An 18029-nucleotide genomic window follows, 5' to 3' on the forward strand; every position below is an offset into this window, starting at 1 on the left:
ACCAGTAATGAACAATTGAAAATTTAAATTTAGATAATATAATAAAGAGTATGACTCCATTTTTGACAGGTGACGGCTTTCAAGCCCTACCTTTCCCTCTTCCCACATATGGGCAAGCTCCTAAGAAACCCTGGCATTTCTGACGCTTTCCTTTCCCTCCATTCAAGCCATTTCAGACCAGCCTGGGGGCCTACCCTGCTCTCTCCCCAGAGAGCCCCAGTATGTGAGCAGTCCCTCCTGGTGTGTGTAAAGTCATCAGTCTCAACATTCAAACCAGTTTTGGGCGGTGGGGGGGTTGATCCCTGCTCTGTGAGGCAACCACAAGACAGAACAATACCACTCATGATACCGAGAAATATGAACTACTTAGGAGTAAATTAAGCAAAAGCTGTAAAGACCTGTATGCTGAAAACTACAGAACACTGTTGAGAGAAAGATGGCCTAAATAAATGGAGAGAGCTACCATGTTCATGAATACCATATCCTCTGCCGTGCAGTCAATTCCTACTCATAGTAACCTTATAGGACAGAGAAGAACTGCCCCCTAGGGTTTCCAAGGCTGTAATCTTTACAGAAGCAGACTGCCACATCTTTCTCCGGCAGCTGGTGGGTTTGAACCACTGACCTTTCAGTTAGCAGCCAAGCACTTAACTGCCGTGCCACCAGGGCCCAATATTGTTGTGATGTGAGTTCTCTCCAAACTGATGTATAGATTCAGTGCAATCCCAATAAAATCTCAGCAGGATTTTCTATAGAAAGACATGCTGATCCAGAAATTTATAGGAAGATAAAAAGGAGTTAGAATAAGTTGTGGTCCAGTCATAAAAAGGAATCCCACCTAGTAGTGAAAATCAAAGAGCCACAGCACCTCACCTTAATACCAGCAAATCCTAAAAAGCAAACTATGGAAGGTTTTGGCCTGAAGGACACTGTTTATATTTAAAATTTAAAACTGTGGTATTCAATTCTGGATATCGTTAAGTGAATCAAACCTAAGTTTACGAAAAGTATAAAGAAATCCCAGATAGCTGTTACCTCAGAGTGGGGAGGGTACTCAGGGGGCTTCATCTGCACCTGTCTCCAGCTAGGTGACAGGCACAAGTGTTTGTTGTACAGTTTTATTGCAGGTCTGACTGATAATACGATTAACAGACGACACAGCAGCTTCACCAGGAGGCACCGAGACTAGTGGGGAAAGCTGAGACAGACCCCCTTCTTCTCAGGGTGGCAGCGGGTCTTTTACCCTTCTTGGCCCCAGTCACCCCCACATCCCACCTCCTATCACAGCTCTGCCTCCTCCCCCAACACGGACGAAATCTTTAATAATTCTGAAAAGTTCTGGGTCTGGCCCTGAACTAGGCACACATCTCTCTGGCACAGTGGGGGCTAGCAAGGTGGGGCTAAATGAGGGCATTTCTGCCCTCCCCTCACCCTGCTGAGGGGAAACTCCCTCAGATGCCTCTGCCTCCCCCTACAAATCTCCACACAGGGATCTGCTGAATAAAAAAGGAGTGAGTGCACTACCTACCTAAACTAACACAAACAGAGGTAGAACAACTAAATAGACCCATAATAAAAGAAGAGATTGAAATGTTAATCAAAAAACTCCCAACAAAAAAAAAGCCCTGGTCCACACAGCTTCACTGCAGAGTTCTACCAAACTTTCAGAGAAGAGTTAACACCACTACTACTGAAGGTATTTCAGAGCATAGAAAAGGACGGAATACTACCAAACTCATTCCATGAAGCCACCATATCCCTGATACCAAAACCAGGTAAAGACACCACAAGAAAAGAAAATTATAGACCTATATCCCTCATGAATGTAGATGCAAAAATCCTCAACAAAATTCTAGCCAATAGAATTCAACAACATATCAAAAAAATAATTCACCACAACCAAGTGGGATTCATACCAGCTATGCAGGGATGGTTCAACATTAGAAAAACAATTAATGTAATCTACCACATAAATAAAAGACAAGAATCACATGATTTTATCAATTGATGCAGAAAAGGCATTTGACAAAGTTCAACACTCATTCATGATAAAAACTCTCAGCAAAATAGGAATAGAAGGAAAATTTCTCAACATAATAAAGGGCATTTATATAAAGCCAACAGCCAACATAGCCCTAAATGGAGAGAGCCTGAAAACATTCCCATTGAGATCGGGAACCAGACAAGGATGCCCTTTATCACCGCTCTTATTCAACATTGTGCTGGAAGTCCTAGCCAGAGCAATTAGGCTAGATAAAGAAATAAAGCGCATCCAGATTGGCAAGGAAGAAGTCAAAGTATCTCTATGTGCAGATGACATGAACTTATACACAGAAAACCCTAAGGGATCCTCCAGAAAACTACTGAAACTAATAGAAGAGTTCAGCAGAGTATCGGGATGCAAGATAAACATACAAAAATCAGTTGGATTCCTGTACATCAACAAAAAGAACATCAAAGAGGAAATCACCAAATCAATGCCATTTACAGTAGCCCTCAAGAAGATAAAATACTTGGGAATAAATCTTACCAGAGATGTAAAAGACTTAACACAAAGAAAACTACAGTACACTTCTGCAAGAAACCAAAAGAGACTTGGCATAAGCGGAAGAACATACCTTGCTCGTGGATAGGAAGACTTAACATTATAAAAATGTCTATTCTACCAAAAGCAATCTATACATTTAATGCAGTTCCAATCCAAATCCCAAGGACATTCGTTAATGAGATGGAGAAAGAAATCAGCAATTTCATATGGAAGGGAAAGAGGTCCCAGATAAATAAGGCATTACTGAAAAAGAAGAACAAAGTGGGAGGCCTTACTTTACCTGATTTTAGAACCTATTATACCACCACAGTAGTCAAAACTGCCTGGTACTGGTACAACAACAGATACATGGACCAATGGAACAGAATCGAGAATCCAGACATAAATCCATCCACATATGAGCAGTTGATATTTGACAAAGGCCCCAAAACAGTTAAATGGGGAAAAGACAGTCTTTTTAATAAATGGTGCTGGCATAACTGGATATCCATCTGCAAAAAAATGAAACAAGACCCATACCTCACTCCATGCACAAAAACTAACTCAAAATGGATCAGAGACCTAAATATAAAATCTAAAACGATAAAGATCATGGAAGAAAAAATAGGAACAACGTTAGGAGCCCTAATATATGGCATAAACAGTATACAAAACATTATAAACAATGTAGAAGAAAAACTAGATAACTGGGAGCTCCTAAAAATGAAACACCTATGCTCATCCAAAGACTTCACCAAAACAGTAAAAAGACTACCTACAGACTGGGAAAAAGTTTTTAGCTATGACGTTTCTGATCAGCACCTGATCTCTAAAATCTACATGATACTGCAAAAACTCAACTGCAAAAAGACAACCCAATTAAAAAATGGGCAAAAGATATGAATAGACACGTCACTAAAGAAGACATTCAGGTAGCTAACAGATATATGAGGAAATGTTCACGATCATTAGCGATTAGAGAAATGCAGATCAAAACTACAATGAGATTTCATCTCACTCCAACAAGGCTGGCATTAATCCAAAAAACACAAAATAATAAATGTTGGAGAGGCTGTGGAGAGACTGAAACACTTCTATACTGCTGGTGGGAATGTCAAATGGTACAACCACTTTGGAAATCAATTTGGTGCTTCCTGAAAAAGCTAGAACTAGAACTACCATATGATCCAGCAATCCCACTCCTTGGAATATATCCTAGAGAAATAAGAGCCTTTACACAAACAGATATATGCACACCCATGTTTATTGCAGCACTGTTCACAATAGCAAAAACATGGATGCAACCAAGGTACCCATCAACGGATGAATGGATAAATAAATTATGGTATATTCACACAATGGAATACTACGCATCCATAAAGAACAGTGAGGAATCTGTGAAACATTTCATAACATGGAGGAACCTGGAAGGCATTATGCTGAGTGAAATTAGTCAGTTGCAAAAGGACAAATATTGTATTAGACCACTATTATAAGAACTTGAGAAACAGTTTAAACTGAGAAGAAAACATCCTTTCGTGGTTACGAGAGGGGGGAGGGAGGGAGGGTGCGAGAGGGGTATTCACTAATTAGATAGTAGATAAAAACTACTTTAGGTGAAGGGAAAGACAGCACACAATACAGGGGAGGTCAGCACAATTGGACTAAACCAAAAGCAAAGAAGTTTCCTGAATAAACTGAATGCTTTGAAGGCCAGCATAGCAGGGGAGGGGTCTGGGGATCATGGTTTGAGGAGACATGGAAGTCAACTGGCATATTAAAATCTATTAAGAAAACATTCTGCATCCCACTTTGAAGAGTGGCATCTGGGGTCTTAAACAGTAGCAAGCAGCCATGTAAGACGCATCAATTGGTCTCAACCCATCTGGATCAAAGGAGAGTGAAGAACACCAAGGACACAAGGAAATTACGAGCCCAAGAGACAGAAAGGGCCACAGGAACCAGCGACTACATCATCCTGAGACCAGAAGAACTAGATGGTGCCCGGCTACAACCGATGACTGTCCTGACAGGGAACACAACAGAGAACCCCTGAGGGAGCAGGAGAGCAGTGGGATGCAGACCCTAAATTCTCATAAGACCAGACTTAATGGTCTGAGACTAGAAGGACCCTGGTGGTCATGGCCCCCAGACCTTCTGTTGGCCCAGGATAGGAACCATTCCCGAAGCCAACTCTTCCGACATGGATTGGACTGGACAACGGGTTGGAGAGGGATGCTGGTGAGGTGGACGCTTGAGACTATGTTGGCATCTCCTGCCTGGAGGGGAGATGAGAGGGTGGAGCGGGTTAGAAGCTGGTGAAATGGACATGAGAAGAGAGAGTGGAGGGAGAGAGCGGGCTGTCTTATTAGGGGGAGAGTAATTGGGAGTGTGTAGCGGGGTGTATATGGGTTTTTGTGTGAGAGACTGACTTGATTTGTAAACTTTCACTTAAAGCACAATAAAAAGTACTGGAAAAAAAAATTAAAAAAAAAAAAAAGGAGTGAGTGCCCAGTCTCACTTCACCTTCTCTAAAGCACCTGTGTCTAGGCCTCCATTCTAGCTTTCCAACTCCCACCATAGCGGGGCGGGGGGGGGGGTTGCGGGGGTGCGGGGGCTCTCCCCTTCTCCCCAGCAATCCCAGCACCCAGGCCCAGGGGAAGCTTCCATCTCTGGGCAACATTTCTCTGCACTCAGACCCATCTGAGCACCTGAGGGGCCGCCTTGCCTTGCCTTGCCTTGCCTTCTCTTGCCTTCTTTTGCCTTGCCTTGCCTTCTTCTTTTGCCTTGCCTTGCCTTCTTCTTTTGCCTTGCCTTGCCTTGCCTTCTTCTTTTGCCTTGCCTTGCCTTCTTCTTTTGCCTTGCCTTGCCTTCTTCTTTTGCCTTGCCTTGCCTTCTTCTTTTGCCTTGCCTTGCCTTCTTCTTTTGCCTTCCCTCCCCTCCCCTCCCCTCCCCTCCCCTCCCCTCCCCTCCCCTTCCCTTCCCTCAGACCCATCTGAGCACCTGAGGGGCCGCCTTCCTTTCCCTCAGCCTGGGCTGGGATGTGAGTCAGTTGAGAGCCCAGCTCTCAAGGGCTATGGGTCTGTGGAAGGTGGGAGGATAGGAATAACAAGAAGATGGACGGGGCCACTACCCAAAGGGAAATCTTTCCAGGAGCAGCCCCCTGAGTCCCTAGTGCACTGCCCTCTCAGGCTCCCAGGCTGGGTGGGTGGACAGACTGACTGACAGGTAGGGCATCCCTGGGCTGCCTGTGGAGGGAAGGGGCCTCTGGCATTGGCAGAATGGAAGGAGGGATGGGGTAATGGGACCAGAGGAGGACAGGATAGCATGTGTGTTCATTTGGGTAGGGGGCAGAGTTCCCACCATGGTGTGGGGGTTGAAGTGGGTGGGGTGGCATTCAAGGCCCCCTTCTGACCGGGTGCCCGTACCCCCAACCCACCCCGGTTCCTGAACCAAACTTGCTGGCCCCCGTTTAGGGCTCTGTCTGTGCCTGGGCTCTGGGCAGTAGGAGAGTGTGGGCATGGCCAACCACCTGCAGGTGGGAGAGACCTTCATGCCACACACGTCTTCCTAGGACATGGGTAGCCCCACCAAGCTCCACCTGCCACCCGGCCAGCCAGCAGCAGCAATGCCATGCTCTCTGCTGGGCACCTGGTCCTGGCCCCTGTGGCACCTCAGTCTGGGATGCCAGGCTTTGGCCAATTTAGACCCCTACCCCACTGCCAGTGATGGGCACGTGGATGAGCCGAATACAGAGACAACATTAAATGCAGAGTAACAAACACGGGAACCTCAACCACCAGGTTACTGCATGCCGTCTTTATCACCACAGTCCTCTGGTGCATCAGCTAGCCAAATGCAAATTAGTACTTGAAAATCAAAAAAGTTGCCTAATAACATTTTGTGGTCAAGAGAACTGATGGCCCTAGATGATAGGATAGATTACAAGTAATTCTCAGCTCTTGACCAACTGCACAACACCTCTATAATTGTGGTCAAGCTAAACTGCAAAAGAATTGTTACCAGAATAAAATGCTTCCCACCATTTCATGAGTGCCAGTACTGGGGTTACAGTCTGTCTCTTGAGTTGAACAGCTGGAGAGCTGGCGAAACTTTCCAAAAGGACTCTCTGAACACAGTTTATAACTCAACTCTTTCTTCCTCACAGCATCCTTGGTGTGTGTGTGTGTTTCCTTTCTGGCCTTTAGCCGGTGCAGTACACTCTGCTGGCGTTAGATCCTCTGAGCCACCAAAGCCCTGGCTGTAGTGGGTCATCGAAGAAGACACAGAGGCACCTGGTGGGGGGGACTGGACAATCCGCACCAGGCCCTGCGCACGAACAGGTAAGTGAGACCTGCTTCAGCCTCTGAAAGTTCAGGTGGGAGCAAAGCCAAAGACAAACAACGATTCTGCTTCAGGCACTGCTGGTGAGCGTGTGAATCTTCGCAGAGGGCAATGGCTGCATTACAAGTTTAAATGTCTTGGCAACCTCACTTCTAGGAATTTAACTCAGCACAACTGTGAAAAAACAAGCATGAGAGGTCCGTCCCCATGGTGTTTACACTGTTGAAACATAAACAACCTAACTGTCCACCGGTGGGGGACTGCTTAGTAACATGTCAGTCTATCCACACAAAAGGAACCTGTTAGCCCATTTAAAAAGTGACCACGTAGCCCTGTCATTACAAACAACAATGCCGACAACCTTCTGCTGAGTGGAAAAGCAGGTTAAACAACCGTTTATATAACGGTGCAAACAGTGTGTGCTCAACTACTAACCTAAAAGCTGGCAGTTCAAACCTGCCCTCTGGTGCTGTGGAAGAAAGGCCTGGCGACCCAAATCCTCAAATACTACAGCCAAGAAGACCCTATGGAGCAGTTCTACTCTGAAACACATGGGGTCACCACGAGTCAGAGCTGACTGGACAGGAAAGGGCTTGGGTTTTTGTTTTATATTCCTTCATCGTATACATCTTTGGTAGGGAGTTCTCCAAAACATGCGTGTTTATTTCCAGGCTGGATTTTTAACTCTTCAGTGTATCTGTATTGTCTGAATTTTTTATTAGGTTGAGCTATATGGAATCGCCATTTTCTGTTCCTCAAACATGGTGACGTATCAGCAACCTGATAAGGCTCAACCTAACGCAGTGAGCATGCAAATGTTATGTGTCACGTGAGGAGCGTGGCCACCGGAGATCCACATGCAGACGTTACGGGAAACAAACCTCGGACTGAGTCCCCCTTGACCAGGCAGCAAAAGGAGAAGGGGGACCCAGACTGCAGAGGAAGCCTGGGCTCTGCCTCTGTTTCACAGCCAAACACAGAGAGAAAAGGGGCTGATGGGTGGCCTGGCCTGAGTTCCAGGTTGGGGGGCAAAACATTTTGCAGGGGCCTCTGGAAGAGTCCCACCCACCCCATGAATTGGGCTCCCACACTCTTTCCCTCCCACCCTGCCCAGCCCTGGCTGCCTGAGCCTGGCACTGCCCACTCTATCACCTGGGGAATGGCCCCCCCAGCTCTGCACCCCCTTCCTGCCTCCGCCCACCCACCACACGTGGTGCCCACAGGGATCCTTCCCTGTGTCATCATCGCCATTGCTGTCAGCCTCATGTCATGGGGTAGGGGGTGAAGATGAGCTCCGAGAGGTCAAACCCCTGCCACCCCTTACAGGCCTGACCAGAGCCTGACCAACAAAATCATGTCACACCACAAGAAAAAGTGCCCACACCAGGGCTCTGGAGGCCGTGACAGGAATGAAGGTCTGGCTGCTTACCCGCAGCCTGGCAAAGCTGTCTAACTGCAGGGCTCTGTGGTGGGCACAGGTGAGCGCAGGGTGGTGGGCCCAGCGGGGAAGGGTCTCAGTCAGGATGAGACCTGCCAGGCTGAGAGGTGGTGCCAATCCAGTGTGTGACCTTGGGCAGCTGCTTCTTCCTCCCACAGGAAACTCAAGGCCACCCATCCCCAGCTCCTCCTGGCCCCCATGGCCCCTCATGTCCCTAGAACCCACTTGGCCTGGCCCTGCCCCACCTACCCTGTCATCCCACCTCAGTCTCCTTCTCTGGGCTCCAGGTACACAGACCACCTTCTGTTCCCACCTGGACCCTTGTATGTGCTACTCGCCCTCCAGGTACCTTCCCCAATCTCTTTACTCAGCTGACACCTCACCTTCCAAGGCCCAGCTCAGGCTTTGCTTCCCTGAGAAGCCTTCCTCAGCCCCTGGCCCCATCCCTCCTGGGACTTCTCCTTTGCACCATGTACCAAGACCTCAACAAACCAACAGAGAGATAAGCTGCTGAAGGCTCATCTCCCCAGCCCCAGCCAAGGGGCTCCTGGACCCCCGCCATGTGCCCAGTGCCCGGCCTGATTCTGGCCTGACGTGGTCAACTGGACAAACGAGGGGCCCAGGCCTGTGACTCTGAGCCCTGGGCTGTCTGAGATGTGAGATGCTGAGCTCACGCGTGTGTGCCAGGACAGACACCTCACAGGAGGGCACAGGGACACTCTGGGTCCTGACCTGTGGCAACCTGGGGGTGGCCCCAGGACAAACTCCACCATGCAGCAGGGCACTCTGTACGCTGTGCCTCAATAAAAAAGTTTAGAAATTAAAAAAGAAAGCATTTTCTTTAAAAGTCAAGTTTCTCCTCGTAGAAATCTCATCTCCCACATATCAATGCACAAAAAACAACAGAAAACAAATTTTCTTCTTTTCTCCTGAAGTAACTAACCTTTGACACCATCAACCCCAACTATGCCGACTCCTGGGCAGCGTGACAAGGCCATGCTGGCAGATCTGCACCCTGGCTTCCTGTCCCTGCCAGGGCTGGGCCCATGTCCCTCTGCGTGCTCCTGGGAAGTAGCTTAGGGTCAATGTACTACAGGCCGCCAAGAAAACCCCACATCTGACACTGCACCAAAGGCTGGCTTTTGTCCCCCATCCTGCCCAACTCACCGTGTAACCCTGGGCAGGTTTTCTGTTGGTAGTACATGGGCTCTGGCCTGAGGACACCTCTGGCTTTGGCAGGTCCTCAGGAGCCAGTCTGCTCTCCTCCCTCCCTCTGTCTCCATGGCACCTCCGGGAGGCCCACAGGCAGCAGGGCCCCTTCTCAGACCCACAAGACTGGGGCCCTGAATTCCAGGCCACTGCTATAGGGTTGCTATGAGTTGGAACTGACTCAATGGCAACAGGTTCCCCCACGCCCCAGCCAGCCTCCCTCCCCTCTAAGACCCCCATGGTGATATGGTGATGTCCACCAAAAGTGAAGAACAAGGCAGGGAAACCAAGTCCTAACACCTGCTGGGCTGCAGCACTTGCAGGGGCAGCTCCATGGGGTCACCTGCCACTCCACCCCTCGGAGGTGTGCCTGTGGATCAATCAGAAGGGCGAGGTACACACGGGGTATTTAGGAAGGAATCCTGGGAAGCAGGCATGGGGGAACAGAGAGAGCCAGGCTGGGAGGAACAGCCAGCGACATCGAGGTGGCTACTGTGGCGGGGGGCGGGGTACTATTTCCCTGGGCCATGATGTGAGGGTGGGCAGGGAGATGGAGCATCTGGGGCCATTCCCTGTGGAGAGGGCACCCTCAGACACGACTCCAACACTCCCTGCTGCGCTCCACCTGCCGAGCAGAAAGTGGAGACCTGGGGGCACCCACTGAAGGCAGCACCAGGCAAGACTCAGCCGAAATCAGAGGTAGGCCAGGGACGCAAGCCCTCCTGTCTTGGCTCGTGAGCCTCAAGGACAGAAAGAAGAATGGAACTGTTGCTTCCTTTTCATGAGTGTTGAAGGCCCTCCTCAGGGGGCCAAGCAAAGTGGGAAGTTCACTGGCCACCTGGCCTGTCCTAAGCCCAGAAGACTGGAGGCCTGGTGGCCCCGAGTCACCACAGAGCTGGAATTCTGCCCACGTTCATTTCACATACAGTCAGCAATGGGGCAGCTCATGGCTCCCAGAGCCAGGCACACAACAGGCGCTCAATAAAAGTTCGATATGTGCCTGTTGCTGTTAGGTGCCATCAAGTTGGTTCCGACTCATAGTGACCCCATGTACAACAGAAAAAAAACACTGCTGGTCCTGTGCCATCCTCAAAATCATTGTTATGCTTGAGCCCATTGTTGCAGCCACTATGTCAATTCATAAATCATTGAGGGTCTTCTTCTTTTTCGCTGACCCTCTACTTTACCAAGCACGATGTCCTTCTTCAGGGACTGATCTCTCCTGACGACATGTCCAAAGTATGTGAGATGTAGTCTCACCATCCTTGCTTCTAAGGAACATTCTGGTTGTACTTCTTTCAAGACAGATTTGTTCATTCTTTTGGCAGCCTATGGTATATTCAATATTCTTTGCCAGCACCACAATTCAAAGGCCTCAGCTCTTCTTTGGGCTTTTTTATTATCATGCAGCTTTGGCATGCATATGAGGCAACTGAATACACCATGGCTTAGGTCAGGGCACCTTAGTCTTCAAGGTGACATCTTTGTTTTCAACCCTTTAAAAGGTCTTTTGCAGCAGATTTGCCCAATGCAATGTATCTTTTGATTTCTTGACTGCTGCTTCCATCGGTGTTGATTGTGGATCCAAGTAAAATGAAATCCTTGACAACTTCAATCTTTTCTCTGTTTATCATGATGTTGCTTATTGATCCAGTTGTGAGGATTTTTGTTTTATGTTGAGGTGTAATCCATAGTGAAGGCTGTGGTGTTCAGTCATCAGTAACTGCTTCAAGTCCTTTTCACTTTCAGTAAGCAAGGTTATGTCATCTGCATAATGCAGTTGTTGATAAGTCTTCCTCCAATCCTGATGCCTGTTCTTCATAGAGTCCAGCTTCTCGGATTATTTGCTGAGCATACAGACTGAATAGGGATGGCAAAAGGATATATAATCCTAATGCACACTTTTTCTGACTTCAAACCACACAGTATCCCATTGTTCTGCTCGAACAACTTTCTCTACAGAAATACCACAAATGGATGGCTTTAACAAAGAGAAATTTATTTTCTCACAGTCTAGTAGGTTACAAGTCCAAATTCAGGGTGTCGGCTCCAGGGGAAGGCTTTCTCTCTCCGTCGGCTCTGGAGGAAGGCTTCCCCTGGTCCAGAAGCTCCTCAGGCGCAGGGACCCCAGGTCCAAAGGATGCACTCTGCTCCTGGTGCTGCTTTCCTGGTGGCATGAGGTCCCCTGTCTCTCTACTTCCTTCTTTTATATCTCAAGAGATTGCCCCAAAACACAGTCCAATCATGTAGGTTAAGTCCTGCCTCACTAACACAACTGCTGCCCATCCTCCCTCATTAACATCAGAGAGGCAAGATTTACAACATACCAGAAAATCATACAATACTGGGAATCATGGCCCGGCCAAATTGATATGCACATTTTGGGGGGAACGTAATCCAATCCATGACAATCCACATTCGCTCTCATACCACCACACAAGCCACATCACAGCAGTATAAGAGGACCACACTCCGCCATACCCCAGCAAGGCCCAGGCACGTGTGCCAAGTGCCCAGCTGGTCAGTGGCCCTGCAACACCTCATGCTGGAGTGGCCGGCTGGGTAGTAGGGGCTTCTCTGCCTGGCATTTTCGTTTACCAACAACTGGAGCAGTAGTGAGGTATTGGTTAGCCAGTTCTTTCACAAACGTGCCCACTTCTGTTTCCCTTTCCAACTTCTGGAACACTAACTGCAGAAGGCCCTAAGGCAGCAAGACGAGACATTTAAAAAACTCCTACCACTTCTTTGTGTGAACAGGAAATTCATCTATCACTGATGTGGGGAAATAAACCAGGAGCTGGGAAACCCTGGTGGTGTAGTGGTTAAGTGCTACGGCTGATAACCAAAAGGTCGGCAGTTTGAATCCGCCAGGCACTCCTTGGAAACTCTATGGGGCAGTTCTACTCTCTATAGAGTCGCTATGAGTCGGAATTTGCTCGATGGCAGTGGGTTTGGTGGGGGCTAGCGTAAGATGTAAGACATTGACCAGCACCATGGCCCCTGGTTTTAAGGCTGTACTCAGGAAAATAGCATCACTGTTCTCATACACACAAAAAAATTGCAAATACGAACTTAAACACACTTGTGGATTAAATTATCCAAATATGTCCCCCCAAAAATGTATGTATCAACTTGGTTAGGCCATGATTCCCACTATTGTGTGGTTGCCCGCCATTTTGTGATTGTAATCTTATGTTAAAAGGATTAGGGTAGGATTGTAACACCACCCTTACCCAGGTCACCTCCCTGATCCAAGGTAAAGGGAGTTACCCTGGGGTGTGGCTTGCACAACCTTTTATCTCTCAGGAGATAAAAGCAAGCAGGAAGTTGGGAACCTCATACCACAAAGAAAGAAGCACCAGGAGCAGAGCAAGTCTTTTAGACCTGGGGTTCCTGTGCCTGAGAACAGAGGAAGATTGAGGACAAAGACCTTCCTCCAGAATCAACAAAGAGAGAAAGCTTTCCCCTGGGGCTGACCCCTGAATTTGGACTTGTAGCCTACTATACTGTTAGAAAATAAATCTCTCTTTGTTAAAGCCATCCACTTGTGGTATTTCTGTTATGGCAGCACTAGATGACTAAAAAAAAAGACAACACTAATATGTAATATTTTAGCTATTCTACATATTGGGGATCCATGTTCAAGGTTCACTACTCTAAAAAAGAAGGGAAAAGAGCTGGTGGCTAAGATCCTTGAGTGAAGCCCCAACTCTGTCATTGCCCACACTGTGACCCACAGCAGTCACTCAGCACTTCCGGGCCTCAGTTTCCTTGTTGATAAAATGGGGATTCAGATGTCCATTTGACAGGCTTGTTGTGAGGGCAAGGGGAAACAAGAGCTAAAAACACACTTCAAAGCCAAAAGCATGTGGTGACTGTATGAAGCTCACAGCCCGGCCTGACTGCAAGCCATGCTTACTCATTCCCTGCAAAGCCTCATTGTCCCCTCATCCATAACGCATAACACTGCAACTACCAGTAATACTAATAACGGAGTAATTAAAATACTGTAGATCAAAATAATATACCACTGACTCTTTCCAGAGTCCTGCTGCATGTGCCCACCCTGTGCGAACTGCTTTGTCCCTGAAATTTTGAGTAACCCACCAAAGAACCCATGAGGCCGATTCTATCAGTCCCATTTCCAGATAAGGCTTTCAGAAAACAACAGCAGTACCTGCCTTCTCTGCATTCTGGATTTTCTGTAAGGCCCCAATGTGATAACACACTTGAAAGCCAACAGCAAAGTCCCGGGGACTGAGCAGGCCCAGGAACTAGAGCCACCACCAAGATGCTCAGGTTGTCACCTCACTGGTTTCTGCCCTCGGAACTGGCAGGTGAAGTCCTAACACTGGGTTAACACAGTGGCCAATGTCTGTGGACTTTCCTGGGCCAGCCCCTGCTCACTGTAGCAGAGTCAATGTCTGCAGTGTTGTGGCCTTGCTGGGACAGTGGTGCACAAGCTCCCGTCCTGGGTGTGGCTTCAGGGTCTCTGGCTCAGAGTTGGCATTAAAGTTGACTCTGCCAAGCCCAGCCAGCTGGAGCAGAACCTGGGGGCTGGGGGGAGCACAAAGGGTGGTGGTGATGGTAGGGTGGCCCTAGGAGGCAGCCAGGATTTGCCAGAAACGGCTTGCTGCTCACGAGACAATGAGTCCACTGTTGACTGGCCAGGGCCTTAGATTAATATTTATTTGCAAGAGGAATGAAGTGGAAAATTCCACCTGTGTGGGTGGAGGCCTGCTTTGCCCAGGATAGGTCTACGACCCCGATTGCCTTGTTCTGTCAGAGATAGATGGGGCAGAGACATAAAGGCCTGAATAGACAGAACCTGGGTGTGGGCATTGCTCTGGGGTCCAAGGGAACCTGCCTATTTGGGTCACAGAGATGTTAGTTTGTGGGTTTTTATATTGTCCTGTCTACCACCCCAACCCCTCAATCTACACAGCGTGTTTAAACCTTCACCTTACTTTCCTATTTCCTGTCTCTTCTGAGTCTCCCAACAGACCTGCCAAGCAGTTACAAATGGGGAAACTGAGGCTCCAAGAGATTCACCCAAGGGCGTCAGCTGGTGAGTGAGTAGCAGAGCTAGGCAGTCTGGAACCCAGGTGTTGCACCCCCAGCCAATGCCCAGAGCCTGTCCTAGGGAGTCTGGGGTCAGGGGTCTTGGTTACGGGACAGAGGAGCCCTCCAGGCTCCGGCAGAGGCCCTGCCCATCGCCCATCCAGCTCTCCAGGGTAGGTGGGCTTTAGAAGCGGCCTTGGAGGGGACGATCTGAATGCATTCATTCATCACTCAGGAAGGCCGATGCGCCTTTCACCAGCCCAGGCCTTGCAGGATTCCTGACTGAAGGGGAGGTTAGAGCAAACCCAAAGGCCACTTCCCTCACAGACTCAAGTCACCTCACTTAGCCATCGCCACTACCCTGTCTCACCAGCTCCATCTTACAGGAAAGGAAACTGAGGCTCTGAGAAGGGCAGTGACTTGCCCAAGGTCCCAGAAGGAGGGCTGAGACCTCTGACCCATGGTGGTCCTGCCTCCAGTTTACAAAGCTACAAAGTTACTGGGCTTAAGCATTTAAACAAATCACGCCCCTTCCTGCAGGCCATCGCAGGAGGCTGCGTGTTTAATTCAACAAGTGGCTCTCTTGGAGGAACACTTTTGAAATGACCACCCAAGCCAAGGCAGAAACCCTGAGAAGACAGATAGGCACATCTTGTTTGCCCACTGAGATCAGCAGCTGGGTCTGCAGAGCCCTCCTCACACCCTCTCCCCTGCAGCCCTGTCTGCGGAGCTGGCTGTGGGCAGCACTCGGGCCAGGGCTAGGTGGTGTCACCTCTGTGCCTGCACACCCCCAGTCCTGGACCTAGGGTGCCGGGTACTACCCAGGCCATGTCCTGACTCAGTGTCCAGTGCCCCTTGCCCATGTTACCCCCCACCCTTCTGCTCCTCCTAGCCACATGCTCAGCTACTTCCACACCACACATGCCTTACCCTTCCTCTCTCCTCCGCCCACCAGCTTCTTCTCCTGGAGAACAAACCTCAGTCTCTCCCTTTCTTAAAACAACCCCCCACTCCCATCTCTGAGCTCACTTCCTCCTATGCCCACCCTGTCGCCTCTTGCCAAGGCTACCCCGACTGCCATCTACCTAATCCAGGGACCCACCTCAGGCCAGGCCACCCCTGGTCAGCCCTGCCTGACCCCACAGGCTGTGCCCTCACCCCTGGTTTTCCCAGCAGAGCCCCTGCTAATCCTCACCTCCGAGAAGCTCTCATTCCCCAGGGCCCTGTCCTCTTCTCTCCACCACCATGGGGATTTAACCGACCTCCACAAATGGCTGGGAGTCCCTGGGTGGTGCAAACAGTGAAGACCTCGGCTGCTAACTGAAAGGTTGGAGGTTTGAATCTACCCAGAAGAGCCTCAGAAGAAAAATCAGCCACTGAAAAGTCCATGTGGAGCAGTTCTGACGTTCACGGGGTCGCTCACCACACTTGGAATGGACTCCACAGCAACGGGTTTGGTTCTTTTTGTTTGGTTTTGGTCATAAATGGCTGACTCAGAAACCCCGTCTCCAGGCCTAAACTCTGTGTCCCTGATTGTCCGCAAAGCTCTCACTCAACAGCCCCAAGCTCACCAGGGCAGGGTCTGGTCTGGCACAGGGCTGTAAAGCCAGCACACGACGGACTTGGACATCCATGCAGCAAACACATTTTGGTTACAGCTGCCTCCTCACTGGTCTCAGAGGAGCTACCCCCGCCCCCCCCACAGCCACCCAGGCTGCCATTCTAAAACTGAAAACTGACCATGGCTTAAAACCCTCGTGTGGCTCCTCAGCTTCAGGGGACAAAGTTCACAATCTCGAGCTAGCAGCCGAGGCTATTTCCACCTGCGCATCCGTGACCGGGCGCATGAACCTTTGCTGTGCTCACCCTGAGTGCAAGAGCACGTTCTGTGTCATTCACCTTTGCACCCCCAGTACCTGGCAGGATGCCTGGCACTCAGCAGGTGTTCGCTGAGCAGAAAGACAGACTTTTAGAGCCAAAACTCACCCTGCGACTACAGGACCCAAAGCCACTCAGAGAGGAAGAGTAAGGGGCCCAGGGTGGCCCGGCTACAGGCAGTAAGTAGTGAGTGGCCAAGCTGTCACTTGAGCGACCCTTCTCCGTCAGGGACCAGACCAATCCACCCACAACCCCACATGCACACTATGTGCTGGAGCCCCAGGGCATGCCTTGAGGCTGGGGGCTGGGCACTGCTCCACGCACACAGTAGGGCCTCAGGAAACACAGGACAACCTCTCCAGAGCTGACGACTCCATCCAGAAGTCCCACATCCCTCTCTAGGCCTCGGTCTTCTCATCTGTAGAACAGGGCTACCCCAGCCTACAGGTTTGGGAGACCCTGAGTGGTCACCTCCAAGCCTGTGGTTTGTTAATGGAAGGAGATGAAGCAGCCGCGTTCCAGCCTCTGTGACTTCACTATTATTAGTCCACCTAGCTCTTTAACCTTCCCTCAAGCCCTTTCTCACGGGGTAGTCTCTGGACCACCTACACCAGGATGACCAGGGGGGCTTGTTAAAATGCAGATCCCAGGCCACCCTAGACCAGCGGAGTCCGGCCCACAATTTGCATTTTAGGCAGCGCCCTGAGATCTGGGCACAGTGAAATTTGAGAGGCGAAGCTCCAAACGACAGTGCCCAGGCTTCCGCCTTGGAGACCAAAGCGTTACAGTCAGACCTCATTTTGTAGAACTAGCATTTACCAGTACACCGGGGGGTGGAGTGGGGTATTTCTATTACTCTAATAACGCCTAACTTAGTTCCTGCGAGGAACTAGTTCTCTCAAAGAACTCAGTAAGGTTTCAACTGCCCGGCCTCATCCCTTTTGGTCTCCAGGGGCTCGGCCATTGCGTAAAGCGGGTCCCCAGTTCGGCCCGGGTCCTCCCGACCCACCAAACCCTCGGCCCGTTGCCGCCCGGGGCTCCGCGTCTGCGCCCCTCGGGCCGTGCAGGGAGGGACGGCGGGCTGCGGGACAGGTCGGCCCGGGGGGTCTGGGCGCGTCCCCCACTACTCACCTCGGAGCTCGGCCAGAGTGCTGCGAGTGCCTGCTGGTGCGGAGGAGGAGCGCGAGGGGGCGGCGGCCGCTGCACTTCAACCGGCGGCGCCGGCGCACCGCGCTCTCTGCGGGCAGGAGGGGACCCGCGGGCCGCTGGGCTTGGGGTCGCGGCTGGGACGGGGACTGGAGCGGGGCGGAACAGCGTGCGCCGGGCCCGAGGGCGTGGGCGCAAACGGCACACCTGGCTCCCTGCACGCACGTGCCCTGCCCACCCAGGGCCCCGCGCCACTCGGACCCGCCCATCCCTCGGCGTCCCGGAAGGCTAGGGGCGTTGTGACTCCCACCCACCCGGGAGGGTGCGCGGGCCCCGGCGGGGTCGTGGGAGGTGGAGCCCGGAGGGGGCGGTCCGGGGCGCCGGGATAAGAGCGTGGCAGGTTGCGGGATGCGGCCCGCGCAGTGG

The 18029-nt window shown here is 50.4% G+C and overlaps 1 protein-coding gene across 1 annotated transcript in view; it reads right to left on the reverse strand.

Annotated features, from left to right (window-relative positions):
- CHDH (choline dehydrogenase) overlaps positions 1–17872 on the reverse strand; it is a 36660-nt gene extending 18788 nt beyond the window's left edge. Inside the window, exon 1 of the mRNA XM_049862938.1 lies at positions 17589–17872. Coding sequence (XP_049718895.1) covers positions 17589–17872 — 284 coding nt within the window. The remainder of the gene's footprint in view (positions 1–17588) is intronic.
- Between the last annotated feature and the right edge of the window lie 157 nt (positions 17873–18029).

Source organism: Elephas maximus, chromosome 20, assembly GCF_024166365.1.
Source record: "Elephas maximus indicus isolate mEleMax1 chromosome 20, mEleMax1 primary haplotype, whole genome shotgun sequence".
Classification (NCBI taxonomy): Eukaryota; Metazoa; Chordata; class Mammalia; order Proboscidea; family Elephantidae; genus Elephas; species Elephas maximus.